The following is a 21,879-nucleotide window of genomic DNA, read 5'->3' as shown; positions in this document are numbered from 1 at the left end:
AACAAACGATAAAAAAATATGAAAATTAATAAAGTCGAAGTTGACCGGCTAAGTTAAGCCCCGGACACACAAATCGACGGAAGACGTAAGACGTAAATCGTAAGGAAATCCACTAATCAGAGTCGACTATTCCCCTCTTCTTCCCTCTTAAAGAGGGGAATAGTCGACTCTGATTGGTGGATTTCCTTACGATTTACGTCTTACGTCTTCCGTCGATTTGTGTGTGAAGGCCTTTACTAGAGCTTAACTTGAACCGTCGGTTAAGCTAAAGGCCTTCACACATAAAATGCTGTAAGGACGTAAAACGTAAGCGTAAGAAAATCTATCAATCCCAATCGAGTATTTTCCCCTACTGGGATTACGTACAGCGCAATACTTGATTGGGATTGGTCGATTTTCTTACGCTTACGTTTTACGTCCTTACGCGATTTTGTGTGTGAAGGCCTTAACTGTGGTTGGTGAAATTGGCCGCGTTCAGCAGATACAACTGTTGAGTGTCGTCTTATCAACACGCTACATTGATTTGTTGGGTCTAAAAGTAATGCTAGGTCTACAATGCGAGTCGTAAAGTCGTGAGTCGTAAGAATTGACCAATCACAATCGAATTTAAGAAGAATAATCGACTGTGATTGGTCAATTCTTACGACTCACGACTTTACGACTCGCATTGTAGACCTAGCATAAGAGCCAATCACGTTCGACTGCTACTGAGCGGCTTGGTCTGCTGAACGCGACCATTGGCCCTTCCGCTCCATGGGACGCTAGCAGACGTTTCAATTGTGTTCCAAAACTCATCAGAATAATTATATATATATATATATGTATATATATATTTTTTTTTGTGTAGCTGTGTTCCGAAATTTATCAAGAAAAAGACGTTTTAATTTCGATGCCGAAAGTATCACGCGTAAACGTTATATTAGCACGTGTAAATTTACGATGATGTCTTTATTGTGAACGCGGGGTTTTCTCGTAACCTTGACGAAAATGCGCGGGCAGTAGTCGAGAGTCGAGATTGTAATTGAATTCGTAAAGTATAAACGGCCGACTGTAAAACAATGTGAAACGATCGTGACAACTATCGTAGTGTTGCTAATTGTTTTTTAATTCATGTGTTTCCTCTGTTTGTTTTTTTTTACTTCAACTAACTACAATCAATTCGCATTGCGATCATGTCGTGGAAGGTAAAATATTGTTGTCTAATATTGAAAAATATTGATTAATGTCCTTAGCTTTACAGGGACTTCATGTATAATGTAAAAGTTTGTTGCGCGAGAGACATATTAGCAACGTTCAACGTCGCAATTCATATATCGTTCATGTACACTTTGCATCGCTTTTCAGAGAAGAATTAAGGCAACGCCACAAGAACTTGCCTATCGCGAGAAACATTTTCATGGTAGGTTAATCGTGCCATACAATTTATACATAAACTTTAAATACAATGATACATATACATATTTATGTCATTGAATAAAATTAGGCAAACGGAAAGATCAATCATGATCGTTCTTTTAATTTTTGATAAACACTTGTTCTTATATGCATATATATTTATTTATCAGAAACTAAAAAAAAATCATGGTTACCACATTAACATATCTCTGTTTGCAGAATTTTATTTATGAAGATGCTTTATAATAATATAGAATTGTACACTTTAATTTAGATATTAGAATTATCAGAGATAAGCAAATAGTGTGTACAGCCTGTGGCAATGAATTAAATATCGAGACAAAACAAATCTTTTCTAATCCTATCATTGGAATACTGCTGTGTAAGGTAAGATGTTGCATATTCATTGATATTCTATAATATAAAAAGTTAAAAGCTTTTCATATTTAAAGCCTAAAGTAGTAAAAAAACCCAAAAACTGAATAGATTCTTTTTTGTTGATTGTGTATTAATTATACAATTTTATGTAATTTTATATTATTTTTATTTTTTAGGTATGCTGGAATCACTTGAAGAATATAGAGGCAAAATTTGATAAAGACGAAGCTAAAAGGTATTGTTATATATGTGGTGAGAGTAAGAAATTATACGTGTGCTGTAATAAAGACTGCTTTTCGGCATTTTGTAAGGTAATATATATTCAGAGTATAACTTAATAAGTATATCAATCATTCAAACATGATAGTATACCTACATGATTATGAATCGTTTTATATTTTTAGGGATGTATAAAGAGGAATGTGAACTCATCACTGCTGGATGCAGCAAAAAAAGACTGGAAATGTTTTACATGTAATTCTAAACCAATTTGGGACTTGAGAGGCATATGTGCTGCTGTAATGGATTCTCTTCCCAAGTGAGTACAATATAAGTATCAAGCATATAAACATTGCTTGTAAAATTTTCAAATTGTAAAAATGTACATTTTTATTTCTGACACATGTATACATTCATATGTTTCTTAAATGTCTTGATATGTATTTAGTATTTATCATAATATTTTTGTTATGTATATGTGGATAGAATATAGATACGCATAGCTAGCTCTAGCTAGTTGTTACATTACTATTTTTGTTACAAAACTAAAATATCAAAGCTTTTGGAAGTATTGGCAACTTGGTAATTTTCTTATAGATTAAGTTGCATGCTTAGTATACCATGCAATATACACTATTCTGTAATTTAATGTACAATTTATAATGTTTTATTAATACTGTTAGTCCGTTCTGTTCTAACATAATTTGATAGAAGAAGAAAGTTCTGTATAAGCAAGATGTGCAAAACTGAAGAACAAAATAGAATCTCGCGTTTTTTAGCTACAGGACTGGCTGACAGATACTAAAAGTTCGAGAATAAACAAGTTAAAGAAGAATATGAGGGATATGCATGTATACACAATACTTCAAATACGTCTGGAAAAAGAGAAGATATATACATGTGGAATGGATCTTCTGTTTCAGAAAGGGTAACAAGAGAAGCATCAAGATTGAAAAACGTATATTACCATCTCAGGTACAACGAGTAGAGAAAACCAGAGAAGTGCAAAAAGTCTTGCATTCATTGTGCGACAGAGAGGATGACGATTCTTCCACAAAGTCATTCGTTTCTGCAAGATCCATGCAGAAAGTAGATACTAAAAATCGTCATACGAATCACGATACAAGTTCCATTCGGCAGAAAACAACAATGGAAATGGATCTAACAGATTCATCCAGCGAGAGTTCGTCTGTATTCTCGAATAAAAGAGATAAACGAAGTAAAAGCGACAAAGATAAAAAAGCGAAATCCACACGAGATTCTAGCGATCGAAACGTGCAGAAAGATTCAAGATCCGTTATAAAAGAAAGAACATCAAAGAGACTCATAATATCTAGTGATTCGATGGATTCTACCGATTCATCGTCAAAAACGATTACAGAAAAACGTACAAGTAAACGTAATGTTAAGTCCGAAAAAATAGTGAAACGTAAAACGAATAGTAATCGTATACATTCTTCTGATAGTGAAAGTGACGAGAACGATACGAAAAGAGCGTCGAATGTATCCAAAAGAATTTCAAAAGATACTAGACAACAGAATAAGAAAATGGAGAATTCTTATAATGCAAAGTCGAAGGATAAAGCGAAGAGGTGTCATGACTCGACTAGTGAATCCGAGGACGAAGAACGTAAAAGACGAAGTAGGAAGAAACGTTCGGAAACGAGTCGGACATCACACGGTAGTAACGATGAACGAAAACGTGACAAGTCGTCGAATTCGCGGTTTTCTAATATTCAGAAAGATGATTCGGATAATAGTTCGAGTAAAGAATTTCAGAAAAAAAAACTTCAAAAGGTGAATCGCAATAAGTTCTCTAGGAGGAAGTTGGTAGACTTAGAAATAGATCATACTAAGTCACCCAGCGTGAAAAATTCTGTGAATGAAAAGAGCGAAAAGCAGATCGACAAACAAGCGGATCAGAATTTTAATGATATAAAAAAGATTTTAAAGGACTGCAAAAAGAAATGCTCAGACTTTCAGATGTTTATAGAAAGTATAGAGCATCTATATGGCAAAGAAGATGAGCAACTCATACTGAAGTCCGCAGAAAAAATTGATAACTTGAAAACGGTGTTGGAGGAAAAGCGAAAGGATTTAACAACTTCTTATCAGTTGTGGTTTAAGAATAGGAAAAAATCTGCTACGAAAAGGTACAAAGAAATTAGCGATGATGAACAGTCTTCAGACGAATGTGAAAAACGCACGGTGGACGAGGATATACGCATCTCCGGTGATGAGCAGGGCAGAAATAAGGCTGTGTCCGAATGTGACAGCGAGGAAATTTTTTCAGCGAACGAAACAAAAACAGGCAAGAAGCAGAAAATGCAAGCAGCTCAGAGCAAAGCAAGTACAACAAGAACGAAAAATAACAATGGAACTAACATCGATGAGGAAGAAAATAGAATGTCAGTGGACGAGTCGAAGAATAACGATAAAGATAACGTGGATATAAGGAATGATTTAGCCATCTCTCCTGTAATAGGTTCTTTAAAAGAGAAGAAGACCAGCACAGAACGATCAAGTAAAAAGCAACTACTTTCAGAATGCAATAAGAATAACAACAAGATACAACCGACAGATGAAAATACTAATACTAACGATAAGGCAAGTTTGAATACTGATATTTATAACGACGAAACTGAAATTGAAGATTCTCCTTCGAGAGATAACTGCAAGGCAAGGACATTGGAAAATGATGAAGTAGGTCAATCAAGCAAAAGAAATATAATCAACGAGTCAACAGATTTGTTCGACACATCTTTTGAAGATGCAGGAGAGAACAGAACGGAAGTCGAAATAGAAACAAATTGTGACAAAGAAAAGCTTTTGCATACATCTAAAGATAAATTTTCAGATCTTTGCAAAGATCCCTTGAAAGATAAAGTTTCAGACGAAGAAGAGAGGGCATCTCTTTTGTCTTATAACATGGGAGAAGAGGAAGATTTATCAAATCGAATTGCTCAGGAGAAAATGACACCTTCAGTCACTAAGGAAGCTTATGACGACTCAAAAACAAACGGAAAAACGAACACCGACAATGAATCTCTCGATGACGCTAAAGTATTGGCAAAGAAAGCTCTGCTGGCAACAGATTCTGACACGTCCGACACATTGCCCGATAAAAACGTAGCTAAACTAACTGAAGATTTAAAAGTCACAAACGATACTAATCAAACTGAAAAGAAAACGGAAGATGATGAATCTAATAGCGTTAGTACAGTAATGCTTTCAACATTTATAAAAGAGGCGAATACCGATGTAAAGGATACTATCACTGATGAAGGCGAAACTAAAGTTGAAAAGAAAAGTGATAATCGATTGGACAAGAAATCTCGCAAAAAAAAGAGTTCTTCAGATGAGGATGCTAAGATCGCCAAAGCAGAAAGAGCTGCCAAGCGAGCTCTCTTAGAATCAAATTCAGACGATTCTACGCCCTTATCATCGGAGTCGGGAAAACTCACCTACAAGAAGTCTGAATCAGATTCTTCTGAAAAAAATACCAAAGCGAAGCTGTCGCTCCTGGCATCTTCCAGTGAAATCTCCAGTCCCGAAATGGCAAATGTTTCGAAGAGCACTAAACGTAATCATGAGCCTGAGCCTGATAGAGAATCTGCAGTCACTAGGTTAAAGAAGAGAAGACTTAACCTCGACAAAAATTACTACTACAAAAATGATAAGAAATTGAGAATGTCCTGCAATGTTCATTTAAATCGATTAAGCGCAGAAGTTCTTAAATGCCATTCACGTGCGTTAGGAAAGTCAACAGAGTATCTGGAACATAAGGCACTCAAAAGGTATCGAGAAATTTCTGTAAAACGTCTGTCTATTGTCTTAGAACGTTCAACATAATTTGAATTTCTGTTTGATATTAGAGTTTTAACTGTTTCCAGTATGTGATACTTGTGATAGAACTTATATAGGGTGCGATCTAACACTTCAAACGCTTCAGAGCATCATTTTATCCTTGTTTAATATTTGATAAACAACAAGGATGAAATGTTTCCAAGAGCATTTAGGGCCAATTTCACCAACCACGGTTAGCTTAACCAACGGTTAAAGTTAGCAGTATTAACCAATAGTATTGGTCAATACTGCTAATTTTAACCGTCGGTTAAGCTAACCGTGGTTGGTGAAATTGGCCCTAGAGCGTCAAGTGGATCGCATAGACTTACATACTTATTTAGGATTTATGGTATGATTATATTATAAAGTAGTAAAGAGTTTAACTTCACATGAGGTTATATCATACTAAGTCACATATGAAAATTTGGTAATATAATGATAATAAATCTACTATTAGCGTTTATTGGCATTATTTTTATTACTATAGATCTATTTATAAAATGTTCCGATGTATTGTTTCTATCATACGCCAATTACACAGCCACAAAGTATAGAAATTTTTTTCATTCGTACTGACTAAAGAATTTTTATTTTGTAAAATTTGTAAACAGATACGTACAGAAGTATAAAATTTAGAGTTTTCTATCAAAATTAAAATTTCTTTATTAATGAGAAAAAAACTCGAACTTAGGATAAAAATGCAGAACAGCATGCTTAACAGCATAATTAATCATATTAAACTAGCATTGATTATTTAATTCGACACGATTGTAAAGTATAATGAATACAAGTTTACTCATATAATAAACGCTTTTTCAAATCGACAATTCTTTGGATCAATTATATTGAAAAATGTTTCACTTTTTTGTAATATATAACTCTAATGTATTTATTTATATATACTTTTATATAAATAGTACCTACAATTTCTGCGGACTAAAATTTTTGTATATCGTGGACTGGATATTATATTTTACAAACTTGTTTTGAGTGAAATAGACATCTTTATTATACAATAAATTTTTCAAGTGACCAATTTAACTTATGTATTAGTTGGTTATTATCCAAAGTACCTTATTTCCATTATCCTTTACAGTCTTATTAATTTGGATAAACTTGAAAAGAGCCGCAAGAAAAATGCAAAGAAAGATTCCGATTCGTTGACGGATGATGATTTGTCCTCAAAAATTGCGAGAAGCTCAAATAAGCAAAAGGAAAAAGCAAAAGCCAAAGAGGAGTCTTTGATGGATCATTTGAAAAGAATAGAGAATGACAATATCTCACCAACCGTAGAAATGGATTCTGATACTGATATCGAAGAATCAGCTCATCAAATAAGTAAAGTAAACGATATGCCTGTGTCTAATGAAGCTCTAATGTCAGAGGCAGATAGAATCGCGAAAGAGAATCTATTAAATACCTCTGATTCAAGCGGTAAGCAATTTGATATTAATGGAAATAGAATTATTATGCATAAAACTTTCTTTAAATATGAAACGTTCAAAGTATATGGCACAACTTACTCTCGATTCAGCACACTTGGTATTGATTTTCGAAAAAAAGATTGAAAAAAAAAACATCTTTTATCATAACTTGAACCTTTAATTCAATGAGTTTATATAAAATTAGATCACAAATGAGATTCTTACTAAAATTGATTCAGGTTTAAATGAGAAATAAGTTTGTGTTATCTACCTGTACTCTTAGTGTTTAATTCATTAAGATATTTTCATTTAAAATTCTGCAATTTATATACTTGTTGATTTCTCAATATATAAAAACGAACGACTTTTAATAATTAGATCTGTTTTTTAATATCTATAATTAGATATTAAAACACTAGATTATTGTTTTTCATTTTATTGATTGATTTAGGTCTCTCATAAATCTAATAATCTTGCTGAAAGGAATGTTTAGCTACGTTTCTTTATTTTTATGTTTGAACCTTTTAAGGGGGTCGTCTGGTCAAGAGGCTGTTTTTTGGGGAAGAATTTTTTGTAAGGAATCATAAGAATACATTTTTTTGAAACTTTTACATCATATTTATTGATATTTGAAGAGTATTTAGAAATTTTTCCAAGTTGATATATGGCCAAGAATCCGCTGTAGAGCGCCCCGACGACAGCTGTGTAAAAAAAACGGTACCCACGATTCCGGATCTCCAGTTCATCCTAAAAAAAAAAAAAAAATTTCTCTTAATCTGTGGATGTGTGGCTATCGTGTGAACTAGAACCAAATAAAAATATTAAAATTTCAATTTTTGCCAACGTTTTGAAAAAAAGTTTTATTATGAACTTTTTCAAAACGTTGGCAAAAACTGAAATTTCAATATTTTTATTTGGTTCTAGTTCACACGATAGCCACACATCCACAGATTAAGAGGAATTTTTTTTTTTTTTTTTAGAATGAACTGGAGATCCGGAATCGTGGGTACCGTTTTTTTACACAGTTGTCTTCGGGGCGCTCTACAGCGGATTCTTGGCCATATATCAACTTGGAAAAATTTCTAAATACTCTTCAAATATCAATAAATATGATGTAAAAGTTTCAAAAAAGTGTATTCTTATGATTCCTTACAAAAAATTCCCCCAAAAAAACAGCCTCTTGACCAGACGACCCCCTTAATGTTAAAAATAACTCAATATCATATTATTTAATCACACACATATAATATTATATTAAATCACATATAATAATTATATTATGCAGTCACATATCACACCTCGAAAAGAATACTGTCTCAACTAAAAAATTCACGATTTTCAAAAGAGAGAAAAATTAAATTCAATTATTTGAATTGTGAGATAATTGCAATTACAATAATGATATTTTGTTATAATAAAATTTATACTGTTTCTTGAAGGTTTGACTTGTCAATTCACTATAACACTATTCATCTAGGAAACTGCAATTGTAACTAATCGGTAAAAAAAATAACGACCCTTCTGCTCCGTGCAGCGAATTTTACATATAGATTTATTACACTATTATAGCACATAGTTAACACTTTAGGCATACTTTTATGAGCTTAATTCAAAATTTTTTCAGTTGTGACAGTATTCTTCTCGGGGTGCGATGTAGTTTATCACAAACATTTTATGTTATGTTTATTCAAATTTAGAAAAAGAAGTAGCGGTGGACAGCGATGATAATATAAACAATGATGATAAAGATAAAACAGTAGAGAACAAGAAAAAGAAGCATCAGAAGACTGAAGAGAAAACTTCAAAACAAGATGTAAGATATTATTTATTGTTTAATAAAAAATATCAATAGATAGAATATATATAAGAAGAAAATCACTGGTCACGAAATCAAAATCATTGATTAGAATAGAAACATAGCTCCTCATTTATTAATTATCATATCGTATCTGTTAGGAATCTGTTATATAAGATAAATTTTGCAATAAATAAACTCTTGTTTTTGGCCAAAATGTTTTAGAGCAAGAAAGACAAAAGCGATTGGAGGCGAGACAAGCTACTGACAACTAAATTCTCCGATACTGATTCCGAATCCGAGAGAGAAAAATGGAAGAAGAAACAAGAAAAAATTGCAAATGAATCGAAAGAAAATAAGTAAGTAACTTATCTTGTTTTATCTTATTTTAGAAACTGTGTACAATTTTATCTCTAATTATTTGCAGCAGCGATTCTGATGAAGAAAGATTGAAATCTAAGAAGAAGAAGAAGAAGAAGAAAGGTGCACGAAGAATCTTAGATTCGGATTCAGATGTCAAAATAACGGATGTAGATTCTGACTCTTCTGAAGCTTCAAGTGCCAAACAGAATTCAAGCGATTCAGAAAGCGATTTAAGAAGAGAAAAGGAGAAATTAAGACGGAAGAGACGCAAACGCGGTGATAGCAATTCGTCGGATACAGATTCTTCGCTTACCGAGAAGAAGTAAGTTGATAAATATTACATTTTATTTCTACCTATCCTTATTATGTACGTTTAAGCTTATGATGTTATATGATTTGTAGATCAAAACCGAAACGAAAGCGAATCAAGAAAATGGCGTCTGACAGTGATAGTAGTAATGCGGAAATTAAGAACTCGCAAGGATCTACGCCCGGTAAAAGTGGCCGGAAAAATATACGAAAAGTTTTGAAGGACAAGCAAGTGGCAGAAGATACGAAACTAGCCGCTAAGGAAGAGGAGGAGAGACTTAAACGTATCGCCGAACGTCAGGCTCTGGTATGCCCCACACTTGCGTTACCAACTTCCATTTATCATTAACACATTACACGTAGATACTTTTTTTTTACAGTATAACGAGATGTATGAGATGAGACTCGCCGGCGAAGAGAAAGTGGACAAGCTCGTTTTAGACTTTGATACAGAGACAAAGCAGGAGCTCGTTACTGTGCATGAGGAATTAGTGAAGCGTCTAAAGCCGCATCAAGCGCAAGGCATCAAATTTATGTGGGACGCTTGTTTCGAGTCTCTAGAAAGGGTGAAGACTACATCTGGATCTGGATGTATAATCGCCCACTGCATGGGCTTGGGCAAGACGTTACAGGTGATTGCGCTGACACACACGCTTCTCACTCACGAGGAGACGAACATTAAGACAGTACTGATAGTTTGTCCGCTAAGCACGGTGCTTAATTGGCTAAATGAGTACAATACATGGCTGAAGGATTTGGATGATATCGAGGTTTACGAACTGACAAAGTGAGTATTTGATACTCAACATTTAAAAGTTGTTTTACATAATTATCTTTTTATCTATAACTTTTATTCAAAGAGTGTAACACAATTTCGCAGTCAGAGTTTTGATGTTATCCGAATAAAGGAAAATATTTCCAGATTTAAGAAGAATTTTGAGAGGAAGTACCAGTTGCAGAGATGGCAAAGAACCGGCGGTGTGATGATCATTGGCTACGAAATGTTCCGTAATCTTACGGGTCCGAATAAAAATATTCGGAAAGGCATGAAAGAAGCGATATTAGAATGCCTAGTTGATCCGGGTGCTGATCTTGTTGTCTGTGACGAAGGCCATTTACTAAAAAACGAGGATACTGCATTAAGTAAATGCATGAGAAGCGTGAAAACTTTGAGACGCATTGTACTTACTGGAACACCATTACAGAACAATTTAATAGAATGTAAGTATCTTATAAAATATTAGGTAAACTTCCGCATAAAGTCTTGCCGTCGCACGATTATGGCCGTTAACGCGACCATAAATAAAAATCCATATCTGTTTGTTCACGAAATGTATTTACTGTAGTAAAAGCACTACTATTTACCACAAAATCATACAACAGTACTTGACATTAATTGATTTTTAAAATAATGGTTTCGTTTCGATAACTCAGTCACATATTAACGTTAATATAACTTTTGTTTTACTACAACTTTGCAACCATTTATTATGACTAATGGGTTTATACAAACTTTTTTCTTCATTTTGATGTGAGAAATACACTCTAGAAGTTTGTCCAGGTATTTCGTGAACACTCTGTATATATGTTTTAAAAATATTTTCTGTTTATTTAACTATATTTCGCAGATCACTGCATGGTGCAGTTCGTGAAACCGAATCTGCTGGGTACGAAGAAAGAATTTTTAAATAGATTTGTAAATCCGATAACAAACGGCCAGTTTGATGATTCCACCGCTTACGACGTTAAATTAATGAAAAAACGTGCGCACGTGTTGCACAAAATGTTGGAGGGTAGTGTACAGAGATTCGATTACTCTGTGCTTACACCGTTCTTGCCGCCTAAACAAGAATATGTTATTTTCGTCAGATTGACAGATACGCAAGTTAAAATGTATCAATATTACTTGGAGAATCTTGCCAGGTGAGTTTCTTGAAGATCTTATATATTTATCGCGATCTCGTTTCATTTAAACAATTTAAAATGCAATTAATCTAAAAATATAATTATTTAGTAAATTAGGTTGAATATATTACCTCGTATGCTTTTCCTCTATAGACGTCATGCTGGTGGTCAAGGAGGAACTCTTTTCGCGGATTTCCAAGCGTTACAAAGGATCTGGACGCATCCCGTAGTCCTACGTCTGAACGCGGAGAAAATAGAAAGGGCAAATGAGAAAAAAGAACTTAGCGAGTCGGAGGGTTCGTTAAAAGATTTTATTAATGACGACACTACCGATATAGAGACTACCAGCATTAACAGCGATTCGAGCAATGATAGTGACGTTCAGGCAGTGACGATCGATGATGATAAAAACGTTCCCAAACCTTCTCGTAGAACGAGAAATAATCCTGTCGGTAAGACTCCGTAATACATATGAACGATGTTTTACACACTTTAATTGATATCAAAGAATAAATTAAATTAACATAAAGAAAATAACATACATATATGTGACGTAATAAAATAATAACAGACTAAAGATATGAAATATTAATATTAGATATTAAATTAACTTTTTAGAAGAGGAACCAGAGGAAGAGCATAAAGAAGAAAATACAGAATCAGAATGGTGGACGCAGTTTGTGCAATCCGAGCATTTTGAAGATATGAGAGTGTCCGCTAAATTGTTACTTCTCTTTGGAATTCTAAAAGAATGTGAACAGATCGGTGATAAAGTGTACGTATCTTGTATCTATCTTTTCGATAAATAATTTTCACAACGCTATTATTTATTATCGTATCGCTTATTATTTGACAGGCTCGTATTCTCGCAATCTCTGTATTCTCTCACTTTAATCGAGGAATTTCTAAGAAGAATAGACGATCAGACTCAGAACGATACGCACTGTGAAACCCTCGATAATCATACCGGAAGTTGGTCTCTAGGGCTCGATTACTTCCGACTGGACGGTCAGACCTCGCCCGAAAATCGAAATATATGGTGTAAGATATTTAACAAACCCACTAACACGAGAGCGAGATTATTCCTCATATCCACACGCGCTGGAGGATTGGGAATAAACTTAACTGCGGCGAACAGAGTAATTATATTCGACGCCAGTTGGAATCCCTCTCACGATGTTCAAAGCATATTTCGGATATACAGGTACTTTTCTCGGCGTCTTCCATTGTTTAAATCTTTTTTTTTTTTTACAATTATTTATTTCAAGTTTTTGATTTATCGACGGTCATCAGGTTTGGGCAAAAAAAACCGTGCTACGTATATCGATTTCTCGCCGCGGGAACAATGGAGGAGAAAATTTACAATCGCCAAGTTACGAAACTCTCGCTTTCTTGTCGCGTTGTGGACGAACAACAAATTGAACGGCATTACAGTAATCACAATCTAAACGAGTTGTACATGTTCGAGGGATATAATGATAAAGAGAAACCTACGTTAAATTTACCTAAAGATAGACTACTAGCGGAGATATTTCTGAAGTTCAAGGATTACGTAGAAAATTACCACGAGCATGATTCTCTATTGGAGAACAAGGTGAAAAATATATTTTTTTTTCTTTCATGTAAGTACATTTGTATATTCTACGTAACAAATTTATATTTAACAGGCTGAAGAGGAATTGAACGAAGAGGAACGCAAGCAGGCCTGGTTAGAATATGAAGAGGAGAAGAAGGGAAAACCGCCGATGATGAATACAATGCTAGTAAATCCGATGGCGAATACAGCTTATCAGAATAATATGCTTTTCCAGCAGTATAATATGATGATGAATTCTGTGATGCCTCAAAATATGCAGGTTGAGTATGAAAATCTCCAACAGCTTATTCGCAAAGATGTAAGCACTCAATACTATTATATAAAAATATTATTAAATATATAAATATATATTTGTCAAACAATTGCTTAAGCACGCAAATTATTTATAATCTTGAATAATTTACAGTATCCTAATGCGACGCCGGAGCAACAGAAAATGATAACGAATCGAGCTTTAATGGAAATGTACAATTATTGGGAGAAACAAGCCACACTATTCAATAAGCAACCTACACAACCAATACGAAATCCAGTTATGCCAGTAATAATCTATTTTATCTATTAGTAACGTTACATACTTAATGTTGACTAAAGTAATTTTAAACAATGACATTAATAAGATTTTTTTAACTGTCTTTACATGATACACAAATATATTTTAAAGTATAATGTGTATATATAGTTTATATATACAGGGTGTTCAAAAAGTCCTGGGCCGGTAGGATGTCTAAAAAATGAAACATTTTAGAAAAAAATGTTAAATATAAAAGTTTCTATCACTCAGAAAGTTTTCATCGAAAAAGAATTTGTAACCAGCGTTTCCTAAATGTCTTGCTAGCAGTTATAAGAATATGTAATAAAACATAGGAGTTTTTATTTAAAAAATTCAAGATGACCTTTTCCTGACCTTGAAGACTCATAGTCTACTAATATGCCCACTTAATGCGTTGTTTGATACCTAACAACTTTTGTATTTAACATCTTTCTCTAAAATGTCTCATTTTCGAGATATTTTGCCAGCCCGGGACTTTTTAAACATTCTCTATATACATTGCGTGTTTATATATATGTATAATGTATATAATTTTTATAATATAATATTTTACAGAATTTTCAGCAAAGACCACAAACTCCGAATTTTCAACAAAGGCCCCAAGTCCCAAACAATAGCAATGTGCACGTAAATGTAAATGTTTATTCCTACACACATTAAGTAGTACATTTTTTTAAATATTTATTTGTCATTTTTGTATTTTTGTAGCAACAAGCCACGCAGTTGAACCAATTACTTTCGGGACAATCGATGAATTACATAAATACGAATAAACCTGTGCAGCCAAGCGGTGCACAGATGGCAGATTTACTTCCAAATATTACATATCGAAACATTCCATCGGCTAATAATATAAGCGGAAACACGGACCAAGATATAATAGAGGTACAGTACATGCGCCATGTTGTACTATTTTGTTTCAATATTATATATGTAATATGTATATATATTATGCTATTTATATTATGCTATTTAAATTTACAGATGATCCCTAGTACGAGTAATGCAGGTGTAACACGCCAGAGCGGAATGAGTAGCGCACAAGTAGCTGCACAGCCGATTGATAACAGTAAAATCCAGGAGGAGTAGACTTCGTACACGAATATTTTATACGAATTATTTTACGCGGTAGTATCGGTAGATTGATATATTTCTCGACTAGTTGTAAACTGAGAGAAATGCCGTATACGAAGATATTTACGTTTTCTTATGTAACAAAAAAATAATAATACTGTGTGTCAAGATTAATTATATTTATATAATCAAGTCTGTGTAAACAAGTTGCGCGTTTACACTTTCAAAATTTTACTACACAATATATACAATTCAGGATAATATAAGATCAAATGCATTTGTGAAGATGCACATTACCAAACATTTACATAGCGAGGCTTTACTTTATACTATAAGGGTAAGAGGGATATTAGAAAAAAAACTTATATAGTTTACATGTATTGCAAGATCTTCACATGTAGCGAGGCTTTACATAAGTCACTTAAAAAAAAATCTACATTTTGCAGGTTGTTAATCTATTGTTAGATTGCTTCTTGTTTTTCATTATTAGTTATTAGGTGTATATAGTATTTTCCAAACATTTTTGATAGACATATACATTGATAGTAAATATCCTAAAAAATTACATTTTCTTATCGTAAGTAAGTTATGATTGACTATTAGCACGCATTTCTGTTCAATTTCAATATATGATCATATAATTTATTAATTACATATACTATACGCGCAGACAGAGAATTCTCTCAAGTATTTAAAATATAGATATAACGCTAAATATTGTTCATTGCACTGTAATATCAGGATGTTGTGTTACGATTTTGATATTTTGGAAGAGCATTTCTCCATCCATCCTTTAGCAACGCTCTGAGATATTCTTTTGTTTTTAACATTTTCGGCGAGGCCTCTATGTTAAAATCTTCCGCCCTGTCAATTCTGTGATCATATAATTCCTCCGCGATAATAATGTCCCAATCTGGTTTGCATGTCTCATGTGCGAATGGTATCCACGCGGTGTAACGATAATCACTGGTCTTCAAACTATAGCCCATTATATTTATTTCTTTCAAACGTGGCTTGTCGCTGTTAGGACGGAGCGTAGGTTGAATACCTGGTCTTGGATACTGACTGAATGCTGCCTTTTTCCAAGGTATGGTCTGAATATTTGCAAATTGCACGAGGGACAGATTATATATAAGGATGGAGAACTTTTATTTTGTATAAAATGTTTGTATAATTAACAATGCAATAAAAAGTATGCCTTACCTGACATTCCAAGGTACTTTTTATAAGTGGTAAGAGTGTGATACCCTCGCCACAAAGATCGAGCGTTTTTTTTCGAGAAATAAGAACATTTCTCGAATGCGACCGATCGTCGTCTGTATCGTTAATTTGACATATCGGTATGGGAACACCCGCTAGATCCGCGACTGTCGGAAATATATCGACGAGTTCCACAGTAGCTTCTGTAACTCGACAGTGTTTTTTGAGATGTAACGCACTGTTCCTGGTAGATTTATTACGTCCTTGTTGAATATATACTCCGGAAAGATTTTCTTTATATTTCCTTACGTATTCTGTAACTATATTCGAAACATCGATCTTTTCGACATCTAATATATCATGTATTTCGAATTGATTTTATTTTCCATTTTACCATTGTTTGTAATTTGCGCATTATATCTTGTATGATCTGTAGGTATAGCGCTGTAATTATCGGTATCAGACGTAACCGTTGGAATTGATATTATCAAAGGTACATGCACGGCAACGTCAAAATTGCTATATTTAGACCAGACAGCATGTTCTCCAAGTGCCCAACCTATTTATTTAATATCAATTAACTATAATATAATAATGTAACACATACATGACTGTGTATATTTTATTTCATTGATTGACCCAGGCAGTACACATGTCTAAAAGACATCGTCTTAAAGACATCTTTATGGCGTCTTTTAGACATACGTGTTGTCTGGATAAACATACCATGATCGGATGTTAATATTACAATAGTATTTTCTCGGATCGTCGAGACGTATAGCTGATGTATAAGCTTGCCGATCATATTATCGATGTAAGATACGGCTGCGTAGTACGATTGAATAATTTGCTTAGCGAATTTTTCTGAAAATAGTAATGACAACCGATGAGGAGCAAAAAATGTAGAGATTTATATATATGTTTAAATATGAAATAAACATATCAATTGCGCGATATACCTGGTATCCTTTCCCAGGGAAATATCAATTTTAATCTTGCTACATCCTTTCGCCATCGAAGATCGGTCCAAGGATTATATGAAACGTTATTTACATTTTCCGGCCACAGGTACGGTTTGGGCACTTTGAACTTCCATATGGGATGATATTCTGCAGATTGTTTATAACGCAAGCTTTACATTATTCACCTGTTTTTTTTCTATGACATTATTATACCTACTTTACATTATTCATCATACATTATTCACCTGTTTTCTTTTATATTGTACGATTATAGAAAATATTATTGAATTACTAAAATGATATCAAATTTATTGAAAAGAGATCGCTCTCATAGATATAATGTTTCTGATTTTGTTATATAATAGAAGCTGAAACTGTACTTAGATAGCGTTTAGGATACTTGAACGGTACGTGAGGCTTCTGAAAGCCAACAGCCAGAAAGAAAGGATCGGAGTCTTTCCTGTGCTTATGTATGAATTTTCTCGCCTCTCGTAATGTCTCAACATCGGGTAACGTTTTGTTTGGCATGGTTGAAACGCGTACCGGACATATCTGTAAATGTGATACATCAGAGGTACGTTCCATGTAGGCGGCAACATAAAAAAGATATTGCGCGTTACGAGATTTGTTGCCGCCTCCGATTGCGAACTTGTCCTACAGACCGGAGCATTCTTGTACCGATCTGTATACGGATGGAAAGGCTTCTCGGTCCACGAATAGGGACTGTCATCCGATCCGTTAGAACTTATGCCTGTATAAATGCCAGTGTTTGATTCGTGAGCCGAGACAAGAAACGCGATTCTTGGTGAAGCGAAGAAGGATAACTTAAATTCGACCGAACTCCAATTAATTTAATCGTCGATCAAGTAATATCTATATCGTTTTGTTACAAATAAAGTCATTAATTTTGTTGTTTAACAAAATTGTGGTAACAAAGATCAGAGATCAAGGACAACGGGAATGCAATTAGAAATTTTATTGTAAGCAATTATACCAATTGAATTAAGCGGATTAATATCCACTTCTATCAATACAGATATTTTTTAATTCTTAGAACTAGAAAAAGATGTAAGTTAAACCGTGATTAAAGTTAATCTACATTGATAGAAGAATGGACATAAATCAGGCGGAGTTCGGTCAAAATCGCCCTGATCAACATATTCAGCGTCGAATACGTGGTATATAAGTGTGGCAGAGGAGGGAAAGACCTGTACCACGTAACTTCTCTACCTGGATGAAACACCTTCCCTATGGACATCGTGGTGTATCCATTGTTTTTCAGGTGCTCTGGCAACGTGGTGTAATTGCCCGCCTCGTCGCGCCAGTAGTTGTAAAAATCGTAAAGCCGAAGGGTGTCCGGTCTTCTACTTGTCAGAAAGGAGTTTCTGCTGGGCGCGCATAACGCTTGCTGCAAAACGATCATTGATCAGCTTTATATAGATCCAAACAAGAAAGGACGAAACGCTCGAAAGGGTCCGTCGGAAGGTCAAGATTATGCGAGAAGTAAAGACCTGGGCGAATGCTTCGGTGAAGACAACGCTGTCCTCGGCCAGGGCATCTATATTCGGCGTGTACGCGTTAACGTCGCCATAGCATCCCAAAGTAGTTCTCAGATCATCGACGATGATCAGTAAGATGTTCGGACGCGCGACCACGGCGGCAGCATTACATGTCAGCGTAATCGCGACAAAATTAAAGCAGGTCACGGCGAACATCCTGTGATCATTGATGCATGCAAGACAGAAAAAAATGCGCTCGGTGCCGCGTTAGAAAGGCGTTCTCGTTCTCCTCGCCCGCGCCGTTTCCTCGTATATCGTTCCTGAAAAAATTGATGTCAGATCTTCATATTGTGTCATTCTACGCACGACAGACACATCGAGTAATTTAATTTTACATTAAATAATAATATCTTATGCTTATGCCACCAGAGTCTGCTAACATAATCAGACAGCAGATTGGCTGCAGAAACTGCGCAGACAGAGGCTACTGACAGATAATGTAAGTAGATTAGCAGCAGAAACCGCGCGCGTAGAGCCTGGACGGTTCTTGAAGGATCTGTTAAATAATTTGCTGTTTGGATTATATTAGCAGACTCTGTTATATTCTTCTGTTGGTGTTCTGCCGATATCATATGTGATGTATCAGAACCAGCATCAAATCTGTAGTCTTCCTGCTGACAAAATTTTGTAGCAGATCGATACTTGGCAAGATCTGCTTTCGACTTGGTTGTCTGGGATCCAGGACAGCATGTCTAAAATCGGGATATAAAACATCTTAAAGACGTCATTAAGACGCTTTTTAGACATCATATTATCTCGATTTTGGACATGCGTACTGTCTGGGATATTAAATAATTTATTATATATATTAATGTATATATAATATAATGTTAAATAAATAATAATTTATAATATAATTTAATATATTACTATGAAATAATAATATATTGAGCGTGGAGTAGTTTTGCAGAGTGCGCGGCAATCCTTTCGAACGCGACGCGCGCGAAGTCGCGCGCGTCAGCGGCGATGCAGCGATCATCTGATCAGCCTGAAGTCAGCTGACGTTCTCGCGATGGGCGGCCAACTTCACGGAGATCCGTCATCATCCGTCCGTCATCAGCGTCATCGAGCGATCGAGCATCCGTGTTTTGTCGCTGTGTCACTTGCGTCACTTCGTACTTTCGTAGCCTCGTTCCAATGTTGCTTCGCTGTACTTTGCTGTCAGCGATGTTTACGCCGCGCGCATAATTCTCGACACGTCATCGCGACGATTATGCGAAGACATTACCACAACGATCATTTTATTTTCGCTCCTTAACTTATTTACTTCGCGGATCATTGTCGTCCACTCCTTGTCTACGTATTATTAGTTGCCGAGTTGCTCTAATGGCTATCAATGATCATTCGAGACAGCAAATTTCGATGTTTTACTTCGCCAGGCGCGCGAATCGATTTGCGTATCAGAGTCGATTGCAATAATTGTTTCGCTATGGCCATGGCCTCGCCTCGATTGTTAAACGGTTTGAACGTGTATAGTGTGCTGACCAAAAGTTTGATATCATATAAAATTTAAAAATATTCCAGTGAGATACTGAAAGTCCAATTCATGCCTTTCTCAATATTTTTTCTTAATTAATTTGAAAGTAAATAGGCATTATATTTGGCACAGTTGTGGTTAGTATAATATTTAATTTCAAGAAAATTAGACTATGGTCATAAATTAAGTCTTTCTTTCCAAAACGGAGCTGTGGATTATTTTGGAAGTTGGAAGTCTTCCGTTCTTCAGAAAAAATTAATAAACTTGTAGCTTATCTAGATTAGTAAAAAAAAGTGGTTCAATGCAAAAGTGGTTACCTTAGCGAAAAAAGTGTTAATACTCTTTTCATTTGTAAAAAATATATTCTTGTAGAACTTTAAAACACTTTATTATATTTTTTATTTTATTATAAAACAATAAATAAAATAAAAAAATGTTAAATTATAATATATAAGTTGGGTTTTATTTCATATAGTAGACATTTTCAATTATAATCTCAAATTTTTGGCACGCAGTGTATATACATATATATATTATTGTGTGTGTGTGTGTATATGTGGTGTATGTCTATGTATTCACGCACATCTTTAAAGTAGATTTTTTTTTGTGATTCCTATCATGGCGTTTCTGATCGAAGCAGATTTTAATCGTTCCAATAAAGTAATTAAATTTACTTTTACAAGTAAATTTCTCACGCAATAACCGTACGCGTGTGTAGGTATAGCAATATATATTGTAATAATGCGAAATTTCATTTCCAGATTTGACATAAAGCTATATAGTTTCAACATCGCCGTCAACAATCGACGCGTATTTCAAAAGCATAAAGGCGTGAAATGTAAAATAAAATTTACCAAAATTATTTACCATAAGAATAAAATCCAATCTGATAATTGAAAATGCAATACTCAATTATTCATGTTAATTAAAACCGATTTTCATGAACTCTCATTTGATTAAAGATATATTTGAATGCGAATATAGAATCCGAAGTAAAATGCTATTAACACGAGAACTACCAAGGGGGTCAAAATGACCCGTTTGACATTTTTAAATAATTTATTACTCATTTTTAAAACTTAATTTCTGAAGTTTTCCCTGATTTTTATTGAAGTTACGTAGATAATTAATTTTATATTAATTTTTTTCTCTTTTTCTCTTTTTTTTCTAAGATTTCTTCGGTAGAAATAAATATAGATTAATCTCCAGTAATTCTAGTGTTAATCAAGTAATTCAAAGTCGATATTTAATTATCCGTTATTTTATTCAAGTTTTTCTTAATTATTTATACCTTGAGCTGGAGAAAGGAGGGGAGATTATAATTAAATCAAATCGATCTAAAAAAAAAGAAAAAGGAAGCAGAGAAAGCAAAAGAAAGAAAAATTTTCCTTATAAGGATTATTTTGTAGGTATCAATGGCACAATCTCTCTCTAATAGTCTCTATTATTTAGGCTGCATTCCGATATTCACTATCAGTACTGCAAATCTATATTTTACGTCACGTATACTATAGATTTTCAGTACTGAAAGTTGCTGACAGTGAATTTCGGAATGCAGCCTTAGAAAGAGAAGAAATAATGGAAGTTCGGTGTTCTTTCTCTCCCTCCGGTAAGAACAAACATTCGCGAAGAAAGAGGGAGATCGTCGACCATTCAATCTTCATAACCATGCAAAATGATCGCAGACAAGATGCGGCGCTCATCGGCTCATGTTGCTTTCCGATCCGTGCCCGACCCCGTGGCCCCGACTGCGACTCTCGCCGCCCGCCGCTCTACCCCGCGGAGTAGATCCAGCTGCCGAATCAGCTGATTATTGTTTTCGT

General features: G+C 34.5%; 2 protein-coding genes across 4 annotated transcripts; one reads left to right on the top strand and one right to left on the bottom strand.

The window, feature by feature from the left end:
- The first annotated feature begins 878 nt into the window (after positions 1-878).
- LOC139814287 (uncharacterized) lies at positions 879-16,065 on the top strand. 2 transcript variants are annotated; one of them, XM_071780449.1, is made up of 23 exons: positions 879-1,184; positions 1,345-1,399; positions 1,670-1,782; positions 1,950-2,084; positions 2,178-2,311; positions 2,916-5,789; positions 6,935-7,272; positions 8,960-9,075; positions 9,283-9,416; positions 9,488-9,742; positions 9,823-10,036; positions 10,110-10,516; positions 10,652-10,950; positions 11,358-11,652; positions 11,788-12,086; positions 12,253-12,409; positions 12,491-12,838; positions 12,928-13,228; positions 13,302-13,529; positions 13,638-13,772; positions 14,340-14,417; positions 14,493-14,669; positions 14,769-16,065. In XM_071780449.1, exons 1-23 carry the CDS (start codon positions 1,173-1,175, stop codon positions 14,871-14,873), a joined length of 7,209 nt encoding a protein of 2,402 aa, XP_071636550.1. In that variant the 5' UTR covers positions 879-1,172; the 3' UTR covers positions 14,874-16,065. The 2 variants fall into 2 exon arrangements, with proteins under 2 accessions (XP_071636550.1, XP_071636549.1); XM_071780448.1 differs by having other exon boundaries at positions 880-1,184; positions 9,485-9,742.
- Positions 15,014-21,317, bottom strand: Ids (iduronate 2-sulfatase). 2 transcript variants are annotated; one of them, XM_071780460.1, is made up of 10 exons: positions 19,450-21,317; positions 18,532-18,839; positions 18,251-18,428; positions 17,641-17,771; positions 17,401-17,572; positions 17,018-17,167; positions 16,785-16,922; positions 16,453-16,617; positions 16,062-16,372; positions 15,014-15,952 (listed from the first exon to the last, which is right to left on the bottom strand). In XM_071780460.1, the coding sequence occupies exons 2-10, from the start codon at positions 18,733-18,735 to the stop codon at positions 15,596-15,598; spliced, it is 1,806 nt and encodes a 601-aa protein (XP_071636561.1). In that variant the 5' UTR covers positions 18,736-18,839; positions 19,450-21,317; the 3' UTR covers positions 15,014-15,595. The 2 variants fall into 2 exon arrangements, with proteins under 2 accessions (XP_071636561.1, XP_071636560.1); XM_071780459.1 differs by having other exon boundaries at positions 16,062-16,378; positions 19,450-21,315.
- Between the last annotated feature and the right edge of the window lie 562 nt (positions 21,318-21,879).

This window comes from Temnothorax longispinosus, chromosome 6 (genome assembly GCF_030848805.1).
Source record: "Temnothorax longispinosus isolate EJ_2023e chromosome 6, Tlon_JGU_v1, whole genome shotgun sequence".
Taxonomy (NCBI): domain Eukaryota; kingdom Metazoa; phylum Arthropoda; class Insecta; order Hymenoptera; family Formicidae; genus Temnothorax; species Temnothorax longispinosus.
The sequence above is the reverse complement of the archived record's forward strand: the minus strand, read 5'-3'. Positions and strand labels throughout refer to the sequence as shown.